At 37.1% G+C, this 25,440-nt stretch overlaps 1 protein-coding gene across 4 annotated transcripts in view; it reads right to left on the bottom strand.

Moving 5' to 3' along the window:
• The window catches only part of DCC (DCC netrin 1 receptor), a 1,087,624-nt gene that overhangs the window by 36,547 nt on the left and 1,025,637 nt on the right, over nucleotides 1-25,440 (bottom strand). For all 4 annotated transcript variants that reach the window (XM_025997616.2, XM_072757871.1, XM_072757870.1 and 1 more), the window contains exons 24-26: nucleotides 24,113-24,339; nucleotides 19,766-19,882; nucleotides 3,638-3,793 (exon numbers count right to left, since the gene is read on the bottom strand). In XM_025997616.2, the coding sequence (XP_025853401.1) occupies nucleotides 3,638-3,793; nucleotides 19,766-19,882; nucleotides 24,113-24,339 (500 nt within the window). The remainder of the gene's footprint in view (nucleotides 1-3,637; nucleotides 3,794-19,765; nucleotides 19,883-24,112; nucleotides 24,340-25,440) is intronic.

The raw sequence follows: 25,440 nt of genomic DNA, 5'->3' as shown, positions 1-25,440 counted from the left end.
GCCTGGGCCTCTGTGAGACAAGGCCCCCCTGGGGTGGTGGCAGCCTGGAGCCTAGGAGGGGCTCTGCTCTCAGCAGGCTTGGGTCTCCCCAAGGTCGGCAAGGAGACATTCCTAATGAGATCCTCAAAACCTTGCAATCTTTGAGGATCTGAGGAGGTGGAAACTGCCAAAGACTTTCTTATCTTTTTCCTTTTATTATTTCTTAAAAGCCCCTTCCCCAGCTCCCATGCGCCTGAGGCAGAAGACGCAGGCAACCCAATCACCAGACCTGCAGTCTTTCTTCCCTTTCCCTGTGAATTCTCTAGTTCACGTTGGATGGAGGATACATCCCTATCCTATTGATACTGAGCTTCTCCATGGACTGATTTGGGCCAATGAGGAAAGGGAAAATAAAATATGTTAGCTCATTTATTATTTTCTTTCTCATTGAAATTTAAAAATTTAACTTTTGGAATTATTATGTCTATGACTTAATGAGACAGTTTTGCCTGTTGCACAAATCAAGAGAGAAAGAAAAGAATAAATGGGATGCTGAGTTCTCAGGAGACTATGCCTTTAAAAGAGAAAAAGAAATGCCAAGAATACACCATGAATAAGATAAAATAGTTCATCTCCTTAAACAAACAAACATGGTGAACTTCGGCTTGACTTGGTCTTGTGTAGTGAAGAGATAAAGGTCATTCTACATATTCTTCTCACACTTCCTTTTAAAGCCAGAGAATAGGGTGAAATCAACAGAAAATAATAGATAGTGATTCGATGAGGGAAAAACTAAGCTAAAACTATAATCCTTTCTTTTGTGCTGGGGAGAGTTCATTTCAGAAGATGAAGAAGTGACTTGTGGGTTCTGAATTCTTTGACTGGAATCACCTTCCTACTTGTCCTAGGATTTAAAAATTTTTGGTTTCTGGACTTCCCACATCTTTCTGATTTAATTCTCTTCAATACGGTTTTGGAAACTATTCTTCCTTGGGTTTCTGCACACAACTCTATTCTGTAGACATGATGTGCCATGAGAAAAGGGAAAATAAATCTAATTCTCTCTTGGCAGATTTTTGATGCCTTTTAATTCTAACCTTGCTACATCTAGACGATTTATGATTTCTTAGAGCAGTCCCTGTTGGGTTGGAAAAAATATAGCTTACCTCACAAATATATTTTATTGCTGTTACCATCTTATCTATTACAAAACATCCTATCTCACATGAGCTGCTGAGTCACCTGTTCCTAACTAAGAGAAGAAAGCCATAAAATCAATTTTAAAATGCTATGCTTGAAGAAAAAAAAAGTCAAATGGCATAGGAGAAACCACCAGGGTGTATATAATAGATTGAGAGTCTCTCTCCATACCCATTTTCCTTAGAACAAATGAAATACCACTTTCAGTATATAAAATCAATATACACAAATCAGTTACATTTATAGATGCTACCAATGAACTATCAGAAAGAGAAATTAAGAAAAAAATCTCATTTAAAATTGTGTCAAAAAGAATAAAACACCTAGGAATAAATTTAACCAAGGAGGTAAAAGATCTTTACACTGAAAACTGTAAGACGTTGATGAAAGAAATTGAAGAAGACATAAATAAAAGGAAAGATATTCCATGCTCATTGTTTGAAAGAATTAATATTGTTAAAATCTGCATACTACCAAAGTGATCTGCAGAATCAACACAATCTCTATCAAAATTCCAATGGCATTTTTCACAGAAGTATAACAAACAATCCCAAAATATGCACAGAACCAGAAAAGACCCCAAATAGCCAAAGCGATAGAGAAAGAAGAGCAATCTGGAGGCATCACACTTCCTGATTTCAAACTATATTAGAAAGACCTGAAACTATAAAAGTCCTAGACGAAAATATAAAGGGTAATATTCATGACATTGGTTTCAGCAATAACTTTTTGGATTTAACACCAAAAAGCAAAGACAACAAAAGTAAAAACAAACAAATGAGATTACATCAAATTAAAAAGTTCCTGTACAGCTAAAAGAAAACCATCAACAAAATGAAAAGCAATTTACAGAATGGGAAAAATATTTGCAAACCATGTATCTGGCAAGGGATTAATATCCAAAATATGTAACACATTCACACAATACAGAAAGAAAATTGGATTAAAAAATGTGCAGAACGGAATACACATTTTAAACCAAGAAGACATATAAATGGTCAGCAAATATGTGGAAAAGGTATTTGACCTTACTAATTATCAGGGAAATGCAAATCAAACCACAATGAGATATCCCCTCATATCTGTTAGAGTGGCTATCATCAAAAAGATGAAAGAAATGTTGGCAAGGATGTGGACAAAAGAAAACCCTTGGGCACTGTTGCCAACAGTGTAAACTGGTACAGCTACTATGGAAATCAGTATGAAGGTTCCTAAAAACATAAAAACAGAACTACTATATAATCCAGTAATGTCGCTTCTGGGTATTTACCCAAAGGAAATGAAAACGGGATCTTAAAGGAATAGACATGCTCCCATGCTCATTGGAGCATTATTCACAATAGTGAAGACACGGAATCAACTTAAGCATCCATCAACCGACGTACGGATGAAGAAGATGTGGCGTATACGCAATGGAATATTACTCAGCTATGAGAAAGAGGACCCCTTGCTGTTTGCCACAATATGGATGGACCTCGAGGGCATTATGTTAAATGAAATAATTCAGGAATAGAAAGACAAATATTATATGATATCACTTATACATAGAATCTAAAAAAGACAAACTCATAAAAATAGAGACTAGAATTGTGGTTACCAGGGCAGGGAGGTAGGGAAAAAAAGAGCGATGTTGGTCAAAGAGTACCAACTTTCAGTTATAAGATGATTAAGTTCTGGGCATCTAATGTACAGCATAATGATCACAGCTCATAATACTATTTTATTTACTTGAACGTTGCTAAGAAAATAGAATTAAAACATTCTCACCACAAAAGAGAAAGGGCAATTACGTGGCATGAGCGGGGTACTGTAGAAGTTTAGGGCGGTAATCACTTTGTATTACATAAGCATAACCAGTCAACATACTGTAAGTCTTAAATTTACACAATATTATATGTCACCCATATCTCATTAAAATCAGAAAGGTAAATAAACAAAACCAAAGGAGACACTCCTTTGGAAATCCCTTTCTCCAACAATTATTACTTAAAAATCAGAAGATATTGCTTAATGATTTAAGTAAAGAAAGCTAAAACATTCATTTAAGTTTTGGTTCATTGGGAATCAATGAGACACCTCTAAATATGACTAACAGACATTTACACAAGAATATGTTGGAGAACAGTCACTTGCTTATTAATTTCCTAGTTGACGGAACACATTAATTTCAAGCACCCGTCACATCATTGCTTTACTGAACCAGTTAACCTTTGTTTCCCACAGCTTCCCATATGGTCTGTGGAATGTTTCCGGGGAGAGACTCCCAGAGAATCAGTCCAAAAGCATGTGGTAGGATCCAAAGGACTGACTCTGCTCCAGTTCTGACCCAGGGCAGAGGCAAATCAGTTTTTCCAAGAGATGAGAATGTCAAAATGCTATATTTTCAACGAGACATCCTTGGTTATTATTCATTTGTTCTTATTCATAGTAAAAAGAAAGGAAAATGCATTACACTGACTTTTTCCTGCTCCGAAACCTCGGTCCACTGACAGTGTAGGGAATGGCACAGGCCGGAGGGTAAACTGCGGGTGGGGGTATCCACACGTGGGAGATGGAAGGATTCCGGGGTACTGGGCACTTTCCAGGGTGGGCACGGGGATGGCACTCACGACAGCTGCAAAAACAAAGACATTGGTGTCATTACTATTATTTATCTTATGTAACCACAGAACAAGCCGAAAAGGAAAGGGCTAAGGTTTCATATCTTCAAACCCATGCATGCTCTTCTTAGTACCGTGCAGGCCCCTTTACTTGCCTCTGTTTCTACAAAGTCTCTTTCTTACTTTAAAAGACAGCTCACTCCTCCAGTGGTTACTATAAGGCATAACCCTGAGATTTCAAACTTCCCAGGATTTCAAAGAAAGAAAGAATATATCAAGCCACCATAAAGCCACCTTAAGGCTCCCTGGCTTTTGTTTTGCTTTTGCCTTTTTCTTTCTCCAAAGCAAGAACTATGGTGTTAGAAATGTTGGGTTGTTCAGAAACTGGATGTATTGTGTACAGTGGGCTACAGAAATGGGAATTTTCTGTTAATTCTGTGAAAGAATGTGATGCTCTTGAGAGATAGTCTGGAGAGAGAAAAGCAAGGTATAGTCTTAATCGTCATACTTAGGATTTTTATTTAAATGGAAAGAAAATGACTTCCAATAGCAAAACAGTACAGTTTAGTGACACGTTAATTTTAATATAACTTAATGTTGTCTGGGAATATCAAACATTTTCAGTGATACTGGCTTAAACCCACAATGTATTTCCTAGGTGTATGGAGCATTATTCAATTCCATTATTCAATATCTATTAAATTATGTCACATTATAAAATATTTATTCTAATTGTAATCTATCTTCACCTACATCATCTTACAAAATGTTTAGTATTGCCTACCTCTTATTAACAAAAAAATACAATTTAAACTAGCCACCGAAAAAAATAAAAAAAATAAACTAGCTACTGGAATGAACTTCTGCAGTATATTTCTGTCCATTAGATTAATAATGTCATTTCTATTATATGCATTATTTTTATTTAATTACATTCTAATACCAATTACCAGAGTTTAACATGAATGGGCATGCACATTTACCAAAGGAAAACCTTTCTTTTTATCATATGCTTCTTACATAAGTAACTTCATCAGCATTAATACAGATTATAGTGCATTATTTTAAATTAGTTAGAAACAACGTATAGATTTAAACATTTTTTTTCTAACTTAAAATGTAGATTAATTACATTAAATATATATACAGCACTTAAAATCAAAAGGGCTGCTTTTAGTAAAATAGATTTTGAAGTTGCATTCTGGAATTTATTTTTCAGTGTATTTACAATACTCCTGGAAATGTAAAGACTTATTTGAATTAAATAATTTTAAAAAGTATTGGTTTCATAGTAAGGACTAGCTTTTTTAAGTAGGGTAAATGATGGGTGTTTTTCATGAATTGAATACAAACTCTAAAGATTTAAATAGAATAAAACATTTAAAAATTATATTGGTACCAGTGTAAGTGATATTTCAATGCTTCCAATCCTGTCATAATATACGGTATTATATAAAGTACCTCTTGGTGGAAAAAAATTGCAGATGTATTTTATAATTACTCTGTAAGTCTTGGTAAAGCTTTTTATAGATGTACCTCTTAAAAATGAGAAAGCAAGTAACTTGAATGAGTAACAAATACTTTTAAAAGACAGGCAGTTTCTAAAATTTTTACTTCCAGCATAATTGGAGGACACTATCAAGCTAATTAAATATTATAAAAAATAACTTCAGATAAGAATTCACAGTATGATTTTAGCACATAATTTTGGAAGTTCAAATTGAGTGACTGCTATAAAAATCTCATTTTGTAACACTCACCCACACATATACGCAAACAAAGTTTCTCAGTGTTTAGATAAATAAAACACTGGAATAGAATTTATGCAAAATGTAACATTCATCCACAGATGTATGCAATTACTGTACAGAAAAAGCCTCATTCTTGTCATTAAATGATAAAATTCTAATAAAATCTTATTTTATACACTATTGTGCAGAGGTATTAATTATAATGTTAACTGAATACCAAAGAAAAAAAAATCCAGCAGTTAAACATAAACTTATGCTCACATAGTTTATAATAATAGACAAATAATTTCAGTTTATAAACATATTGTATTGCAAAGAAATAAGATATATGATCAATAAAAGATAAAGATAGATGACATTTCTAATTATTCTGTTGGGAAAGTGAACTGTAGGTACTAGTTCAAAGAGAAACGTGTATATTTTCCTCCATTATGCCAAAGATATCATAGCCTTCACAGGTATTTATAACAAACTGTTTTAAATGCTAAATTCAAAATGTTTGAGGTGCTACAAAGTTTTCTAAATCATTTTTGGGAAGAATTGAATGAAAATTTGACAATAAGTGTTATGTAGCACAATGTCTTATAAAGACATTTTATAAAGAGTAAATTGTGGGTAAACAAACATATGAACAGACTCCAGAAAAGGGAAAAGAAAAGAAGATGACAGGGAAAATTGGAAAAAGAATCAGAGATTTAAGCCAGATATCAGCTAAAAAGATTATAAATTCCTTAAAGAAAGAGGTTATAATTTTGTAGTCTTTGTATCTCTCACACTACAGTGCTAGAGATACTTCATGTTTTTCAAGTGAGTTAATCAGAAGTATTTTCTAGAAGTAATATTTAGAAATCTGTCATTTTAACCCACTGGAGACTCTTTAAGTGGTTTGATGTATCATTTAGTTTCCTGGGGTGTACAGTTACTATAGTAATAATAGTAATAATGATGGACTTGAAAACATTTCTAAGTCAGAGCCATATGATAACATAATGTCTATATTCAGAAAACTTAAACTCTCAATCTCCCAGGCAGTCAATTTAATGATTTTACCCATCTTATTGATCAAATGGGATCAATGCATAGTCTTTAATGTTGATTGCCAGATTGTAAAGCTGTCTTTGTGTTGACAATTTTTACCCATAAATAAATGTGACAATGATAGTTCCCTTAGATATAGAAGGCACCCACCCTACAAATTTTGCACATTTCTTATCAATGTTATTATTTGAACTTAACCAATATTTTATAATACATTTAGAAAAAGAATTGCCTAAATATCTCCTGGTTGGAGCTGAATAAACTTGAATGGAGAAACATAAAACAATTTGGCAAGTCACAGAATATAAAATCAGAGAACTAAAAGAACCCAAGAGACTACATCTATATTCCAGTTCTAAGTCTTTCATTACTGAAGAAAGAAATTTTCCTTTCTAAGTTTTGCATTTTCACTACTGACCTAGGTACAAACGGCTCACAAATAAAAAACGTTCTTTAAAAAATAATAAATCTATTGTATGTTTCTGCATCTCAATAACTCCCACTGTTCCATTCCCTGACATGAAATAGAATAGTCTGTATTCCAAAGCTTTGTTTTTGAAGAATTTTGATACATGATTCATTTCTAAAAGGGCACAGAAGTCTACACCTACTTATAAGACAGTTGTTGAAGAAATAATCATTCTAAAGTAAGTTGGATACAATACTACGTATTAAAATGCCTTTTGGTATTTTTCTCCTACATGTCAGTTTTGAGAGCCAGAGCCCCCCCCCCCACACACACACACTCTCTCTCTCTCTCTATTTCTTTCTCTCTCACACTACAGTTCAAAGCATTCACTACATTGCTATGTTTATGTAAAACAACTCAGAAACTGATATCATCAAGAATTTTCAATAAATCTCTGCACTGTGGCCAAATATGACAAGAAATCTGCTCTGACACAGCTTGCTGACAATTGAATTTATATCTCATACTGATGCACAAAGATTTTTCAAGAAGAAATTCCCTCACCAAATTACTTAGCTCTTTGAACAGGGCACATTGATATTGGAAAGCTTTTACAACATTCTTAAAAATGTTGGCACTAAATGCAACCTATAGGAAATCTAAAGTAGAGATTTCTTTTTTTAAGCTACAATTTTAAGAAATAAAGTCCTCTGTAGGTATCTCAACATAGTACTTGACAAAGTCTAGAGATATGTCAAAGGGGAGCAGAGCAGCAGAAAAATAAAAGCAAAGGTAATATTTTGAAGTGAAAAGAATTTAAGTTAAATGATTTCTCATTCTGCCTCTCCTTATCATGTCTTTTCTGCAATGACCTGTATATCATCTGGACTCTTTGGAAATTTAGTGTCTAATGCCCTTGATAAATATTTTTATCTCCTTCACATTTACAGGTGTTCTTCAAGCAGTTGTCATGGAATATCCACAAACTCCACCAAAGTACCCCTTAGGAAAAGTATGAGCATTCACAAATGTGTGTTCTGCAATTATTCTTAACATTGTGGTAATAAGAGCCCAAGCAATGAGGTCAAACCGTCTGGGTTCATGATCTAGCCCTGGCACTTGGTAGTGAGTACATGTTACAACCAGTATCTGAGATGCCTCTGATTGGGTCCCACTGCATGGTATTCACATCCTTGTGGATTTCCCTGCCACACTTCACCAGGGTTGGTCTGATGACCAATGGAATGCAGCACAAATGCAGAAGAAATTCCACTTCCAAATTCAGGTAACAAAGAAGATATACAAATGGCCAACAGACACATGAAAAAATGTTCAATATCGCTTGGCATCAGGGAAATGCAAATCAAAACCACACTGAGATGCTACCTCACATGGGTCAGAATGGCTACAATGAACAATTCAAGAAACAGCAGATGTTGGCAAAGATGTGGAGAAAGGGGAACCCTCTTACATTGTCGGTGAAGTGCAAATCGGTACAGCCACTCTGGAAAACAGCATTGAGGTTCCTCAAAAAGTTAAAAATAGAACTGCCCCACAACCCAGCAATTTATTATTTATTCAAAGGCTATAAACATAGTGATTTGAAAGGGCAACTTCACAACAATGTTAATAAGCAGCAGTGTCCACAAACAGTAGCCACAAAAGCCAAAAGTCAGATGTCCATCAACAGATGGACGGACAGAGAAGACACGGTGTATATAGATACCATGCAATATTACTCAGCCATCGGAAAGAAGGAAATCTCGCCATTTGCAACAACATGCATAGAACTACAAGGTATTATGCTAAGAAAAATAAGTTAGTCAAAGACAAATACCATATGACTTCACTCTTACGTGGAATTTAAGAAACAAAACAGATGAACATATAGAAAAGGGAAGAAATAATAAAATAATGTAAAAGCAGAGATGGAGGAAAACCATAAGAGACTCTTAATTACAGGACACAGAGTTGTTGGAGGTGGGAGGGAGATGGGGTAACTGGGTGATGGGCACTAAGGAGGGCCCTGGATATAATGAGCACTGGGTATTATATGCATATAATGAGTTACTAAATTCTACCTCTGACACTAATAATACAGTATATGTTAATTAAATTGAATTTAAGCAGAAAATTAAAAAAAAAACCCAAAACTTTGTTCTCTGAATGATGACATTGTTTTATGAAAGCATTCATTAAAATTCGTTTTCCGATGTGAAAAAAAAGACATAAAATAAAAAGATTGTCCCCTCTTTCTCTCTCTCTTTTAGATCACTCATCCTGGGGGAAGCCAGGAGTCGTGTCTTGAGGACATGCTGGCAAACCTGTGGGCACAACAGAAGACGATGAGAAAATGAGTGATTATTGTAGGTTGTTATATTTTGGAGGTAATGTGTTATGTGATAATAGATGACTATGCATTAACCCAAATACGTTATTTAAGGTCACTGTTTCTCAGTTTTCTCATTCTAAAGCAGAGATGATAAAAGTACTAACTTTATGGTGTGGCTGTGAGGATTCAAGAGATTATCCACAGAGAAGTACAGAAGAGTGGAGGGTCAGGAGTCAGCGCTTTAAAAATGCCGGTTGTTGTTATCAATCTGCAAAGATCCAACAGATCCTAAGATTGAGCCAAATTTCATGTAAAGGAAATGCTGTTTAAAATACCCCTTTTATAGGTTATATTACCTTAATCGTGGTGCTGGTTTCATGTGTATATGCATATGTCCAAACTTATCAAATTGTATACAATGAATATGCACAGTTTGTAAATATCAATTATACTCCAATAAATCTGCTAAAATTAACCCAAAATTTAGGGGTCCCTGGGTGGTGCAGTCAGTTAAGCATCTGATTCTTGATTTCCGGTCAGGTCATGAACTCAAGGTCATGAGATTGAGCCTAATGTCGGGCTCAGTGTGGAGTCTGCTTAGGATTCTCTCTCTTTCTCTCTCTTCCATCTGTCCCTCCTCTTCCCTCAATAAATAAATCCACAAAACTCCAAATTTAGGGGCACCTGGTGGCTCAATGGTTGAGCGTCTGCCTTTGGCTTAGGTTGTGATCCCGGGGTCCCAGGATTGAGTCCCACGTCGGGCTCCCTAAGTGGAGCCTGCTTCTCCCTCTGCCTGTGTCTCTGCCTCTCTCTGTGTGTCTCTCATGAATAAATAAATAAAATCTTTTTTTAAAAAAACCCACAAAGTTTAAGATATGACCACTTAAAAGATAAACCAAATATTTCACCAAGATGCTGAAAATTACGGCCATAGCCAAAAATGTAATTAGTTCTATAAAAAGCCAAAACATCCTGTTTTACATTCAAGTAAAGAGAGTCCAATACATGAAGAAGAGGTAACTAAATGATAGGTTTTTTTTTTTAATGATTTTATTTATTTATTTGAGAGAAAGAACATGAGCAGGGGAGGAACAGAAGGAGAGGGAGAAGCAGACTCCCCTCTGAGCAGGGAGCCTGATGCAGGGCTTGACCCCAGGACCCTGGGGTCATGACCTGAGCCAAAGGCAGATGTTTAACCCACTAAGCCACCCAGGTGCCCCTAAATGGTAGGTTTTAACTCAAATTTGAACCTGAGGGAAATATGATGCTAAAGTTTTTGAGGTTAGATAGGACAATTCTTCCTGTGGCAGAGGAAAATAACTGGAATTATGATAATAAAACAAAATCTAGGTTCAGACTTTCGTTGGGTCCTTATGAGCTAAGGGAAAGCCTCATTTATTTTGGCTTAGCCAGATCAAAAATGAGGTTTGATGTGGAGGTGACCGGACCAGGGTCTGCCGTAGGGTGACTATGGAGATGTCCTGAGATCAGAGTCCACTGTGAGCCTCCTACAGCCTGGCTCACATCTATCTGACCCTTCCCAACTTAAATTTTCTCAAATAAGAAATGGCTCTGGAGTCTGGAAATCTGAAATAGTACACAGTTGACTGTACGTTTTGACACCATGAGTCTCAGACAAGATGAAACCACAGGAAAGGGAGCCTCTGATCTGGGTCCAAAGGAATCCTTTGAGAGGAGCTTGAGGCACCACACTGCTCCCCTTTCTGCAGACAGTGACTTTCTCGAGACACTAAGAGAACATCTGCCTTAGTCTTTTACAAGTGACCCCGGACTGCCCGACGAAAGCCTTACTCAGACGAGAAAGGTCCTGGAATCAAAGATGGTGTAGTCTGTTGTAGAAATCTCTGACAGTAGGAATTAAAGAAGAATTAGGTGACACAAATCTTAAAAAGTAAAGGATTCTTATTTTTCATATTGTTCTAGGAAAACTTTCCAAAAGCTATGCTTGTGTTCCTTTTGTACTCCATCATCCAAAATTCTCTACCTTTACCAATTCTTCATCGGAAATACTCTTGATTATTACAATATCTCTGAGAAGCCATTTTTGCCTTGCAAAATCCTCCCTAATAACACAATTGTGTGGTTCCCAGAGGTACCTTTTTGAGCTTAACAGCCATATCTTGACCTTGTCTGCATAATCCTATTGACCTGCTGATTTTGATAATCCACTAGAATTACCAATCAATTAATTTTATTTAACAAATCATTTGCTTATGGAACTACCAGGAAACAACCTCTGGGTTTTCATTCTCATTCATCAACAACTCTTACACAAAGCCATTTACACAACCCTGTGGGAGCTAAGAGGTACATAAAAAATACTGCCACCTGCAGAAATTCACTGTAAGAAGAGGAATGAGGTATGCCATTCAAGACTCAAAGAACAAAAACTGATCTCAATAATGTAATGATCAAATTATTATTTGGAATCACATACACATTAGACAATGACATCATTTCTAATGGGAATTTAAATGAGCTTTTAACTTTCTCTTTCTTTGCCACTGCCCCCCGCAATTCTGAATAGTTGGGAATTAGTATGTGTTGGTGTCTACGATGGTACTAGAACAGCAGTTTTCATTCATTACTCCTAAAAAAAAAACCACACTTGATTAGCTGTGGGCATTCACAGGGGCTGTAGGGAGATGGAATGAAGGCCAGTTTTAGAACCTGTAAAGCTGGGGACCAGTCTTAAGATACTGGTTTCTTATACCATGAATGCAAGGTTCACACAGGATTCTTTTTTTTTTTTTTTAAGATATTATTTTTTTATTTGACAGAGCAAGCCAGAGAGAGAGAGCACAAGCAGAGGGGAGGGGCAGAGGCAGAAGCAGACTCCCCACCAAGCAGGAAGCCTGATGAGGCACTTGATCCCAGGACCCTGGGGTCATGACCTGAGCCAAAGGCAGACACTTAACTTACGGAGCCACCCAAGCACCCATCACACAAGGATTCTGACTTAGAATCAAATGTCTCAGAAGTGAGACTTATTCTCATATCTGGGTACAAGATGGCCTTCTGGTAGTAGAGCACCTCAATCCAACGGAACTCTAGTTTTTAAAATCTGCTTAAATAAATAAATAAATAAAATCTGCTTTTTCTTATGCAGCTTTACTTCACTTCTCAATATCTTCTCCAATCCACTGTTTGAGTTCTGCAATCAAGTGACTAAAGCAGATGGTGGGAATGGGGGAAAAAAAAGAGTTGGCTTTCAAAGGACATGTTCTAGAAAGCCCCAAACCAGTGGTCATAAGCAGTTCCTAAGCTATCACAAAAGCAAAACTGTATGACTTCCTTTGCCTCACTTTTTCTACTAAATGCTTTGGGCTACTTTTCTGAGACTTCTTTTTTCCTTTAAAAGCTGATATTATGTGCCCCCTCCGCCCCTCAAAGATGTACAGGGAAACAGAAAAAAAAAAAAGGAAATTCAAGAGAATTCTGCTAACAAACTCTCATATATTAAATTATCAGAATTTTCTAACTAATGTGATCTTGAAAGTCATCTGCTTCAATCTATATCCCTCCCAGTTCTGATTCCTGTCCTCTCCTCCCACATTTTCCAGTTGAAAACACAGGCTGAAAATGAAAAGGGGATCCAAGATCAAACAGATACTTATGTTTCATCAAGTAATAAAATAACTAGAAATGTAAGTCAATCTATATCTTTCCAGGAATTGCTCTCAGCCAAAGAAGTTGCTCATCCAAGATTATACCAAGCCTCTTTTGGGGACAACTCTGAAGGAAGATCCAGCACCAGAACAAGCTGTAGGATCAGCTGAAGCCCCCTTTGACTGCACCACCAGTTTGATCTCTCCCTCTTCCAAACCCTGCATCCCTTACCCTCACAGGTGTTATTCCAGAAAGCATTTGCTAATAAATTGCCTGTATTCAAAACTCTGTGTTGGTGTCTGATTCCTGGAAACCCAGCATCTGACTCTTATATACAAATTCAGGAAAATTATACTTGATGCTTCTGATTTCTTATAAGTAATTTCATTTGCAGTATAATTCTTTGGCCATTGTAAAAATAGTCAGCCTTTGCCTCCATTTTACAACAAAGCACACTGGATCGGAAAATCAAAATACCTGGGTTCTCTTGCCTGTGCCCTGGGCTGGTATTTTCTCAAAAGCATTAGCTTACTTAGCTGTGAAATGTGTTCAGGAGTGAGGAGCAACATATGCCACATAATGTTTTCAACCAATAAGTTCACAAATCTTAGACAAATAAACAGATTTTGCACTCCAATGAAATTAAATACATTCCCTCATGGATTTTAAGAACGAAGAAGCACTTCAGATAGTCTATATTTGATCTGCTAATTTACATTTTATAGAGCATGATGAGAAATGTCAAGGAAGAGAGGAAAAATAGTCTTACAAAACTAATGATTCTTAAGTGGAACAGCAAACATCTTCATACACGTGACTAGAAATCAGCATGGTGCTATGATGTGGTTTATACAAGACTCGATAGATAAGACTTGATAAATCTAAATAACTGCAAGTGGGGCCATCAGAAAATCTATCTACTGTTCTACATGAAATCATTGCTCTGCCAAGATACAGGTCTACAATTTGCTCAGCAGAGCCAATCTAAGGCATATCAATCACGTCAGTTGCAAAGAGCTTATTTTATTTATCAGAAAGCTTAAGAATTTATTTTAAAATCAACTTTGATTACATGTTGAAGTCATTTTCTTTCTTTAGATAGTTTTACCAACACAGAGCCTGGAGATGACAAAGAATATAATATGACAAAGTTAATTCAAAAGATATATTTTCTATCAACTCTTCATTTCTTATTGAAATTTTATTTAAGTGTAACACACCTATTGAAAACTAGAATATTCGAAGAAGTGCTCAGTGAAATGCTTTGTATCCATCATCCAGGGCATGAAATAGGACATTATCAGAACTTGCCCCCCATGGTCTCTTCTGGCCACTAATCGCCTCCCATCCAGAGTAACCTCATTCAGAATTCTAACCCCCTAGACTATTTTGCCTGCTTTTAAATTTTACGTAAGTTAATGACACAGATGTGTTAGGTTTCTTTTTTTATTTTTTTTTATTTTTTATTTTTTTATTTATGATAGTCACAGAGAGAGAGAGAGAGGCAGAGACACAGGCGGAGGGAGAAGCAGGCTCCATGCACCGGGAGCCTGATGTGGGATTCGATCCCGGGTCTCCAGGATCGCGCCCTGGGCCAAAGGCAGGCGCCAAACTGCTGCGCCACCCAGTTAGGTTTCTGTCTTAACTTTTATCTCTGAGATCCTCCCTATCGTTTGTGGCATTTTAGTTCCTACATTTTCATTGTTGCATGGCTTTCCACAGTGTGAATATGTTACGATGTAATGAAGATGTGATATGAAGAGCACTATTGCCACACGCATTCTTGTATGTGTCTTTTACTGGACGTATTGTACATTTCTGCTGGGTATATACCCAAGAGCAAAATAGGTATAAGAATGGGATTGCTGGGTCAAAGCATCTTTATGTAAAAATATTTAACTGTTTAAAATAATGTACCTGCAACATATAATAATTTTTAAAATAACAGCAAAATTAATTGCTGGTCATCTGAGGGCCCCCATTCCTGTAGAGTTAGACACTCACTACAAAGGATTGTTAGGATTGTTGTTTTAGGCAATAAAAAAGAGCAACTCAGAGCTCCAGGTGACAACATAAGGCAGCACAAAGTGATCGCCAGATCAAGCACAGGTTTGGGACGAGTCAGGCACCTTCAGGCTGGTGTGGCCATAGATGAGCACGGGTTTGGGGTTCATACTCTCAGAACCTTAGTCTTAATGTTTGTAGATTGGAGATGCTACTGTCAAAAAAATATTTTTAAAGAAAGGATATAAATAATACAAGGCATGCAAGGCATCTTTATCCTTGGAAAAACAGTATATCATAGAAGTTAAGAGGTTGCCTAGGTGTGTCTTAAGAGTAAGTCAAGTCAGTAAGCTGTGTGAGTCTTTGTTTGCTATCTGTAAAGATCGAGATAATCTCACCGCATAATAATATTATGAGGATTTAATGAAATAGTAATTAGCAAAGTATTTAGCAAATGGATAATATTCAGAAATTCTCCATATTTGTTAGATTTCATTTTTCTTTCTTTCTAAGCTCATTATTTCTTTTCCTAGTTAATGAAAACAATTTTAACTGTCCTTAATATACCATAAAATCTGATTAGAAGGTATTTTAACCATAACTGATTTTTTTTAAGAAGTCCCACACTGGTATATTACAAATACAAGGCATTCTTATAATGCATTTACTTATTCATTCAGTCATTTGACAGATATTTAGCAAGCACCAATTTTGTGCTAGTATTGAGCTATACAAGTATGAATGTGAAGATGAATTGGATACATTCCCTCCCCTTCATGAAGTAATTCACAACCTGTTAGAAGAGGAAAGGGTTGGTCTAGAATACCTAAGCATATGAGGTAGAACTATGTGTAATTAATGCCACAAATGTAGTAGAGAGAAATGCTATTCAAACATGAGAAAGGAAGCCATCATTTCTGGATACAAGATTCAGAAAAGAAAGAATTCATTAGAGCGTAGCTTTGAAGTTGATGCATACAACTTTGTTAGGCAGAGATAGCCACTGAGTGATTCCAAAATGAAAGATAAGTCCAGAGGGAAAAACAAAGAAAGGGCAATGCATAGTTATGGACTGGCAATTAGTCTAGCCTGGCAGGAGTCTTGGATATATCTCTATATCTCATCTATCTATCTATCTATCTATCTATCTATCTATCTAGCTAGCTAGCTATCATCTATCTATTCATCTATCTATCCATCCATCCACCTAGGCATAAGAATAGGAAACTAGAAATGTAGACTCAGATGTAAGATGCTCAGTGGTTTTTAGTTGTTTTTTTCTTGGTAAACAGTGGGGAGCCTTTGGAGAAATTTATGGAACAAATGCGATATTAAGTTGTTTTTGGAAGACATCTGATAAGCAGGATGCATGGGAGTATGGAAGATGCTAGAAGGGACTAAGACTCATTATGAAGTTGTTTTGACAGTTCAGGTATGAGGTAATAAAGAAGAAAATTAAAATATGACTCTAGGGAATAGGAAGGTGGCCAGGCATTGAAAAGATATTTTGGAAGAAAAATCATATCAATAAATGGGATTTATTGGATAAAGAAATTATACATAGAATGCAAAGGTCCACAGATGATTTTTTTAAAAGATTTTGTTTATTTATTCATGAGAGACAGAGAGAGAGAGAGATAGAGAGAGAGAGAGAGAGGCAGAGACACAGGGAGAGGAAGAAGCAGGCTCCATGCAGGGAGCCCGATGTGGGACTCGATCCTGGGACTCTAGGACCACACCCTGGGCTGAAGGCGGTGCTAAACTGCTGAGCCACCTGGCCTGCCCAGATGATTTTTTTTTTTAATTTGAGTAGAGTTGACACATGAAACACAATGATTTTTAAGAAGAAAACTCTAGAAGATAAGTCCAGATAGAAATAACTTTGTTACAAGAGGAAAGTAGCTGAAGGGGAAAAGAGAGGCAGCTCAGGGTACAGTGCCTCTCTGCATAGTAAAAAGAATGAGAGGACAGTGTCTTCACAAAGTACCACAGCAGGGAGCTGAGTTGATTAGGGTCTCAGAACTCTGAAGCCAGACTTTCTGAGTCCAAATTTTGATTCTGCTACTTAGTTGTGCGATGACTAAAACCTAGGTATTTAAACTCTCTAAGCCTCAGTTCTCTTATTAGTGAAATAGGAATACTAATTATATCTAACCCATGAGTTGAACAGTTGGAATTCATCATAAATGCCATAAGAGTTTTTATACTTAGTAGAGTAAAACTGAGAGCTGTATTAGAACATGGAGGGAACGTGACATATAGTAAAGCAGGAAGAAGCAACCATTAATTCATTCACCTAAGTTGTCTCCATTGGAGCTTATCAATTACATCAGGCTCTGTTCTGAGCATTGAGGATATGAGATGATCAAAGAGGCAAAATCTCTACCCTCATAGAAATTACAATATGAGAAACATAATAAATAAACACAGAGATGCAAGCAGGATGGCCATGCACATTAATAAAGAAAAATGGAACAGAATAGAGGAGAGAGTGACCAAAAGTGCTGTGTTAGACAATGGTTATGGAAGAACTGTGATGGTAGCCACTGAACACAGACTTGAATGAAATTAAGAAAAAGGCATGTAAATATCTATGAAAAGAAATTCCAGGGAAAGGGAACAGCAAGTGAAAGTCCTTGATTTTGAATGTGTGTTATTCACATACATTAGAGGAAGGCTATCAGGCTGAAACGGATAAAAGTAATTGCAGGAGATGGAGTGAGGGACATGCCCAGAGGCTTTATCACTTGGGGCCTTGTAGGACAGGGTAAAATCATGGATTTCATTCTACATGTGATGGGAAGTCAAGAGGAGTAACATGATCTAATTCACACGTTGAAAGGCTGCTCTTTAGATAACTTACCATAGGGGAAAGAGCCAAAGAAAAGAGACTAGTTACAAGCTTAGAGCTATAGTTTATAATCTGAAACAGCTGGTGGTGGCCATAGCTTAGGACAGAGCGGTAGAGATGGGAAGGAGTGGCTGGATTTTCAACAGGTATTATTAGCAAGAACTATAGGATTGATGAAAGACTAAATTTGGGATGTAATGAAATTTGGATGAAAGATCATGAAACTAGAGTTTTGAAAAGAGAAAAAAGTGAGAAGCTTTGTCAAATTTTGCTAAGCATCTGAAAATTGATGACTTATTTTGGCAATGTGGAGATTATCGATCACCTTACAACTGTGGTTTCAGTGGAGCGAAACTGTGAAATATCATTCAAACTAATAAGGAAGATTACAAAGATTACAAAAAGGAAAAAGTGGGTATAACACATTTTAAAAGAGCTTTTCAGGAAGGGAGAGGGATAAGCTTTAGTTGGAGGGGAAAGTGGTCCAATGAGGGTGTTTGGAAACAAGGGTTGTGATAGAATGCTTGTATGCCCATTGGAGTATCCATGAAGAGAGAAAATGGATGACGCAGGCCAGGGAAGGGATAATTACAAGGGTCCCCAAGTGGATGAGAAAGGATGACAACAGAGGAAAGAACTGGCTTCAGATAGGAGCACAAACACATCAAATAGATTTGATGGAAGTATAAGGATGCCGTTTCTCAGTGTTTCTCTCTTCTTGGTAATATAATAGATATAAGACATTCATTTAAAAAACTGAAACAATGAATAACTAGAGAAATGAGTAGCATTTCCAGAAACATGGCTGCTTGTTTGCCTTGGATTTGTGGTTATTAAGGCTCACCAAGCAAGTCATGTGTTTTTTTCCAGATAAAACCAGCTGTTAGGGTACGTGGTAAGAACTGGTAGTGGAGCTAATATAATCAGGGTTGAGGTTTTCTTTTTCTTTCTTTCTCTCTCTCTTTCTTTCTTTCTTTCTTTCTTTCTTTCTTTCTTTCTTTCTTTCTCTTTCTTCTTTCTTTCTTTCTTTCTTTCTTTCTTTCTTTCTTTCTTTCTTTCTTTCTTTCTTTCATTTCATACAATGGGAAAGGAAGACCAGGGGAGATGAGAGTGTTTGCAAGGGACTGAGATGATAAATGACTCTGAATTCTCAGTTGAGTTTGGAGGACACGAGGCAAATGAGGGACAGTGGGAAGGTAGCAGAGTTAATGGATTGGAGGTCTTGGTGGGATTGACGAATTGTTAGCAAGAAGGCAATAAAATAGGTGAGCAGGAAAGAAACAAAGTCATAGAAAAAGGGATAATAGAAACTGAGGTTTGAGGGGTTACAGTGATTGCTTTAGTGGGTGACACAGTGTGAATTGATGAATTGAGGTGGGAAGGAGCCAATATCATTGCAGGTACCATAAAGGAACTAAACAGTCTAGGGCACTGGATGAATTACCTGCATGGATATTATAATTGCCAAGATTAATCATAGAGGTAATTGGAAAGGAAGTGACCCCAGGTGTGCTAATATCTTCAGTTAATGTGGGAATATGACAGCAACCTTTGACAAGAAGAGGGTAGTAAGTGGATATCTGTTAACACTTGCTTCAAGGGTACTAGATTATTTAAATCTGGAAATTGGACCTATTAAAAAAGCACACATAAGAAAGCTATGAAGATGTGATCATTAGACTGAGACCAGTAAGATTGACAGAAGTTTCAGATCTTCAATTCATATTTTTTATGATTCCTTAACTATGTAGCCATCTGTCTTGCAACAGACAGTCCACTGGACTGTATACAACAAATACAATAAGTACAAATCTGACTTCAACTATAAATGATATAGTTTTAGTGATTTTTCATTTTGTTCAGTTACCCAGAAAGTACAGAGAAAACTCTAAATATTTTTGCTAATTTGATACAGAAAAGATGAAAACAGAAAATATTTCATGTGTCACTGTGGTACCAATCTTTACCCACCAGGATTGTTGGACTGGGCATCCATAGGAATCATAAGCTTGGCCCGAGTGGCTCTACGTGCAGCCAATGACCTTTCCAGAGTGGACATGGAACTCCCTGCTTCTTCAGTGTCTTGACCTAGGAGAAGAACAATACTCCTGAGAGACATGTCTTCATTGACGCAATACTTGATGTACTTTCTAGCTAGGCATGCCGATGCTTCTTTCACTTTATTGATATTTTAAATAATTATATCTATTTTTTATTACCCAATCAATATAGTCTCATTGCACAAACTCTAATATGATAAAACTTACCATAACCTGGTTATTCAGAAAGAACCATTATTTATATTTTGTTCTTTGGCAAAGTGTGTCTATGAGTAATATGTAAAAGTGAGAAGGTATATATTAACATACATATTTTGTACTAAAGTGACATTTTCCCACACATACTCTTTTGTTACCTTCTTGGGAAAATAATATGAACATATTTCTCTGTCAAGTCAGTTTTATAATTTTCATTTCTTTATTTAAAAACAGTCATAAAAAAATAAAAATAAAAATAAAAACAGTCATACTTCTATACTCACAAGCAGCACCTATTCTATTTTATTTATTTTATTTTTTTTAAGTATACTGTATGCTGAATGTGGGGCTTGAACTCATGACCCTGAGATCAAGAGTCACATGCTCTACTAACTGAGACACCCGGGTGCCTCACTTTTAGCATTTTTAACAGTTCCATAAATATCCAATTGTATGAATTTACCACAATTTATGCAACTAGTACTTAAGGCCCAAGGGCATTGCATCTTATTATAAAAACACAAGGCATAAACTATATTTTTCAAAAGTAAGGCCAGGCATATTTATTATACATTTATTATGATTCCATAAAACACCATACTACAGAATCTTTAAAAATAATAAGAAAGGGGGCAGCCTGGGCAGCTCAGTGGTTTAGTGCCGCCTTCAACCCAGGACATGATCCTGAAGTCCTGGGATCGAGTCCCGCATCGGGCTCCCTGCATGGAGCCTGCCTCTCCCTCTCCTGTGTCTCTGCCTCTCTCTCTGTGTCTCTCATTATAAATAAATAAAATCTTTAAAAATAATAATAAGAAGAAAGAATTATATGTATAGATTTAAATGTTAATAAAATATATGTTGAGAACAACAAACTGAAGTTCTAAATAGCATCCTATGTGCTCATTTGTATAGTATGCATATGAAAGCATATTGTGTATATGCACATTTCTGTGTGCACATAAATATATAAATGTAAATATATATCTGTATATATGTGTTATATATCTGTATATTATATATATATGTGTGTTTATATATCTGCATAAATGTGCATGCATATATATCTGTATAGAAAGGTTACACACAGAATTCTTTTTTTTTAATTTATTTTTTTTTACACACAGAATTCTTAACATTGCCTTCCTTTGAAGAAAGGGATAAGGAATTTGGGGATGGTGAAAAGGCAAACATACTTTTGATTCCTTTGGGTGTTATTTTCACAACTTTTTGTACTATTCTCTGTCTTTTAAGATTACACACATGTATTTTTTTAATTGAAATTGAAATAGTAGGTAATAGAATTCAAAATTAAAAAAAATAATGCTGGGGGAAAGTTCTATGTCGCTAAGATGATGAGAGCTGTCTACATCTGAAACTGTTCACACATCCTCCAAAAAACTACACAGAACCATGTAGGACAATAAAACTGTGCAAATTATACCACTATGGCACAAAAAACTTTGAATCTCCCCTAAGTATAAAAATAAATAGTATTTTCCAGAAAGCTATGACTCCAGTTGCTGCCACAAAGTCTTTGTGGGAAGTTGAATATTTGAGAAGACTTTACAAAAGAGAGGAGGGGAATAAGTCTCCTAGGATTGACCTAAAATAATCCACAAAAGGAGAAAGTCTACCTCAAATGTAAAAATATTTTAAAAGTTTCCTAGTAGACCAGAACATTTAAGAGTATACTATTCATTGACATGGAGTTTTGTTCTTTTACCTGCCAGGAGACTGCAGAGAACACTAGATATAATGTAAAATATAACTAGCAGGATTTTGAGTACTACTTTTCTTCTACTATAGACTTGACAAGTAGGTCTTTAAATTAAAAACAAATAAGCACAAGTATCCTCTTATTCTAAGGAAAACAGCCATTGTTTGGAGTTAAGCTTCTCCCAGGACTTATTAAGTGATCTCAAGTACTCTGGCTGCCCCCAAATGTCATTTCAGTGTGTAAAAGATAAAGGGAAATGCAAGGAAGGAGAAATCCTAGAAATAATTGGTAAAACCTTTAAGGGCTGAGAGGTAATTCTATCCTCTGCAGTGGGAGGCGGAGGTGTGCTGTCCTCCTGATGCCCCCTAGGAATCCAAACTGTCAGAATAAACATCTGTAGAGTGTGGAGGCTCCTGCAAAAAAGATCTGCCTTCCGTTCATTCTCTAGGTATTAGTTCGCTCAGGCAGCAGGCTTGCTGGTCTACTCTGTGTCTATTTAAACAGAGGAAGAGGTTATTTAAGAAGAGCAAAATTGAAAGAGGGCCCAGGACTGGAGTACAATCTCTCTCATCATTCGGTTGGGGTCAAGAGGTCCCTGGGAAAGTCGCTCAAGCTTGAGTCCTTTCCCTGGAATTCACTCAACTGTAGCTGGCCCGTCCCAGGAGAGTGAGGTTGGCGGAGCTGGGCCTGGTAGGAGTGGGGTAAGCCCAGACTTGATACCTCACCTCACGTTATGGGCCAGTGGAAGAAAATCCCACAGGGTCTCAAAAAGAACTCATACTTGTGCTTCACAAGGGACCCAGAATTTGGATGTCACAGGAGGACAGTCCATCTGCCCAAAAACCAGCGTCAAACTTCCAACTCTCCTTTCTCTCCTCCCTCCCTGCCTCTCACCTCTTCGTCCCTCCTCCCTGTCCTCTCACACAGCCAGGAAGAACAGGTGGGTAGGAGGAATAAGTAAAGGAGTTTCTGAAACAGACTGTGCCCCCTCCTTCTGCCCCACCCCACCGCTCCATTTCCTTCCAGGGTCCTGGAGGCCTTAAACAACAGATTAAGATCCCAGTCCTCAGAGCCCAAAGTCCAGCTGGCTGTAAGGGAAGGAGAAACTTTAGCTTCAGAGTGTAGTTCTTAATAGGACTAGAATGTAGTTTAACTACTGAAAATGATGGAAAGGTTAGGGAATCTGTTTGAGATATTATTTAAGAGCTGGAAAAAAATACTCAACTCGTGATTAAAAAGTGAGCTCCTTATTTAAACAATTGGAAGCTGAGACAGTCTAGTAAACCAGTTACACATTCAAATAACCAAAATATTTTAATTCGGTTTAAAAACAATAGCTACTCATCCTGCAAACACATTATGAGTAGACCAAGAGGGGTATGTGCGTGTGTTGATGAGAATACTTGGTTCATTGTTTGGCTTCCCATAAGCATTTTTTAAAATTCGAGGACCAACAGAAAGTGGAATATCTTACAGGCACTTTCTAGATTTCTTAGTTATTCCTGGACATGGCTTGTTCTGCAACTATTCATCAAATGGTAGGCTTTCTGCTTCTGATCACTTTGCGTATCAACAGAGCCTGCACATAGACTCCACCAAACTAGGCTAGTGATCATATAATGTGATTGCATGGGGATAAAAGTTGATGTTCACAGCAATCAAGGCCAAAGTAACAGAAGAGTCAATATTTTCATAAGTCACGTGTCCCTAACGTGATTTTGTTTAACGCAAGAAACAGAGTGAATTTAAAAATCAACTTACAATTATCCATAGACACAAGGAATTTAAAAATGTACAAATAATTTCAAATAGCATTTTTTGAGTTCTTTTTTTAAATTTTTTTTATTTATTTATGATAGTCATCACAGAGAGAGAGAGAGAGAGAGAGGCAGAGACACAGGCAGAGGGAGAAGCAGGCTCCATGCACCGGGAGCCCGACGTGGGATTCGATCTGGGTCTCCAGGATCGCGCCCTGGGCCAAAGGCAGGCGCCAAACCACTGCGCCACCCAGGGATCCCTCAAATAGCATTTGATAAGACTTTCATTCAAGATTTAACAAAAAGCAATAAATTAATTTGGCTTTTACATTTCAGTATTTCCCAAGCGTACCACCTGTTACCGCCTGCAAGTTTTAAAAAGCATTTCAATGATAAAAGGCAGGTAATAGGATGATGGAAAAGAAACTAGTTACTCAACCAAATTTACATCAGATTATTTTAACTGCTGATAAGTGACCCGCAGATTGAAAGGAAGGATGCCTCCATCAGAGAGGGAGTGGGGATGTCCTTTTTGGAATTCAGAATTGGGGGGGGGTTGTCCTGATGCCCAAGAGGAGAGAGTTACCTGAATGAGAGGTGCTTTTGCTCCCTAGTTGAGTTTCTGACTGGCTGTGGCTGACTGGTGTGAGATCTTGGCAACTTTGGATGGGAGAGTCCCTTCCTGTAGGGTCAGTACCCGATGGCTTCTCAATATTTTTCATCTCCATTTCTTCATGATGTATCCAAAGATCAGGAGGCCTGAGGTCCTTCTGGCTGCCCTTCCTCTTGCCAACACTGTGAGTGGCCCGTTTCCTATGGAACAAAAAATTAGAAGGTGAAGGTGAGTGCCTCCATTCAACGGTCCTTCCTCTCTTTTCTCAGTCAATTCAAGTTAGAAGCAGGAAAGGACACAAGAGCGCTCCCAGGGGGAAACCCATGAAATCCAAGAATTGGCAGGCATGTCTTGGCTGCCTTTTGTCCTCTCCCCCGGAGCTTCACCACATTATAGGAGCAGTGGTGCTGAATCCCCAAGGCCCTGGCTGCCTGCCAGAGAGTGCCTGACTCTAGCTTCACCGGCTACAAATTCTCACACAAGGTGACAGTGGGTTATATGGAGCCATATGCCAATCTTCAGAGCTAGTCATAAGGTACTTGACGGCAACATCTGCTTAGGAGATAAATGAAGGAGCTACTCTGAAAGGGCAAATAGAAATACAAAAGCCCAGAATTTGTGCCAGCCAAGATTAGTGTTTAGAAGAAAGTCTATAGCTCAGCTGCACAATTTAATGTGCTATTTGGAGACAAAAGGCAGCATGAGGACATTCTAAGGAGAATAAAGCACTTGTGCCTTGGAGTCACTAAGTATCTGGATGCAAACACAGTTAAGACCCATCCTTTGAAGAGAGAAGAACACAGTTTAGAGGGATGCTTCAAATGTCTCCTATTTCCCTCAATAAGAATTTTGCAATCATAAATTCATTTTTTCAGGGGTAGTCTCTTTTGGGGGCTAGTGAGATACAAATGTTCCCTACATGCTAAGTAAAGTAGGCATGGCACTCAATGCCAGCCATTCTGGGCAGTAAGGGTCAGTAAACTATGGCCTGTAGACCAGATCCACCCACAGACTGATTTTGTAAATAAAATCTTATTGGAATCCTACTGAGCTCATTTGTTTTCACAGTGCAGAGTGTTGAGTAGTTGTAACAGAGACTGTATGTCCCACATGTCTCACGAAGCCTCAAATATTTACTATTTGCCCCCTTTTAGAAAGTTTTCAGCCTCTGCTTTACGGTTCTACATCTTAAAAAATCTCCACTTGTAGCTTCTATTTGTTTAGGGTAATAATGTCTCTTCTAAGACAGAATTCAGATAGTTAAAATATAACCTCTGATAGAACCCCAGAGAAGTAACTCC

Source organism: Vulpes vulpes, chromosome 5, assembly GCF_048418805.1.
Source record: "Vulpes vulpes isolate BD-2025 chromosome 5, VulVul3, whole genome shotgun sequence".
NCBI classification, from domain to species: Eukaryota; Metazoa; Chordata; class Mammalia; order Carnivora; family Canidae; genus Vulpes; species Vulpes vulpes.
This window is presented reverse-complemented; position numbering and strand designations above follow the sequence as displayed.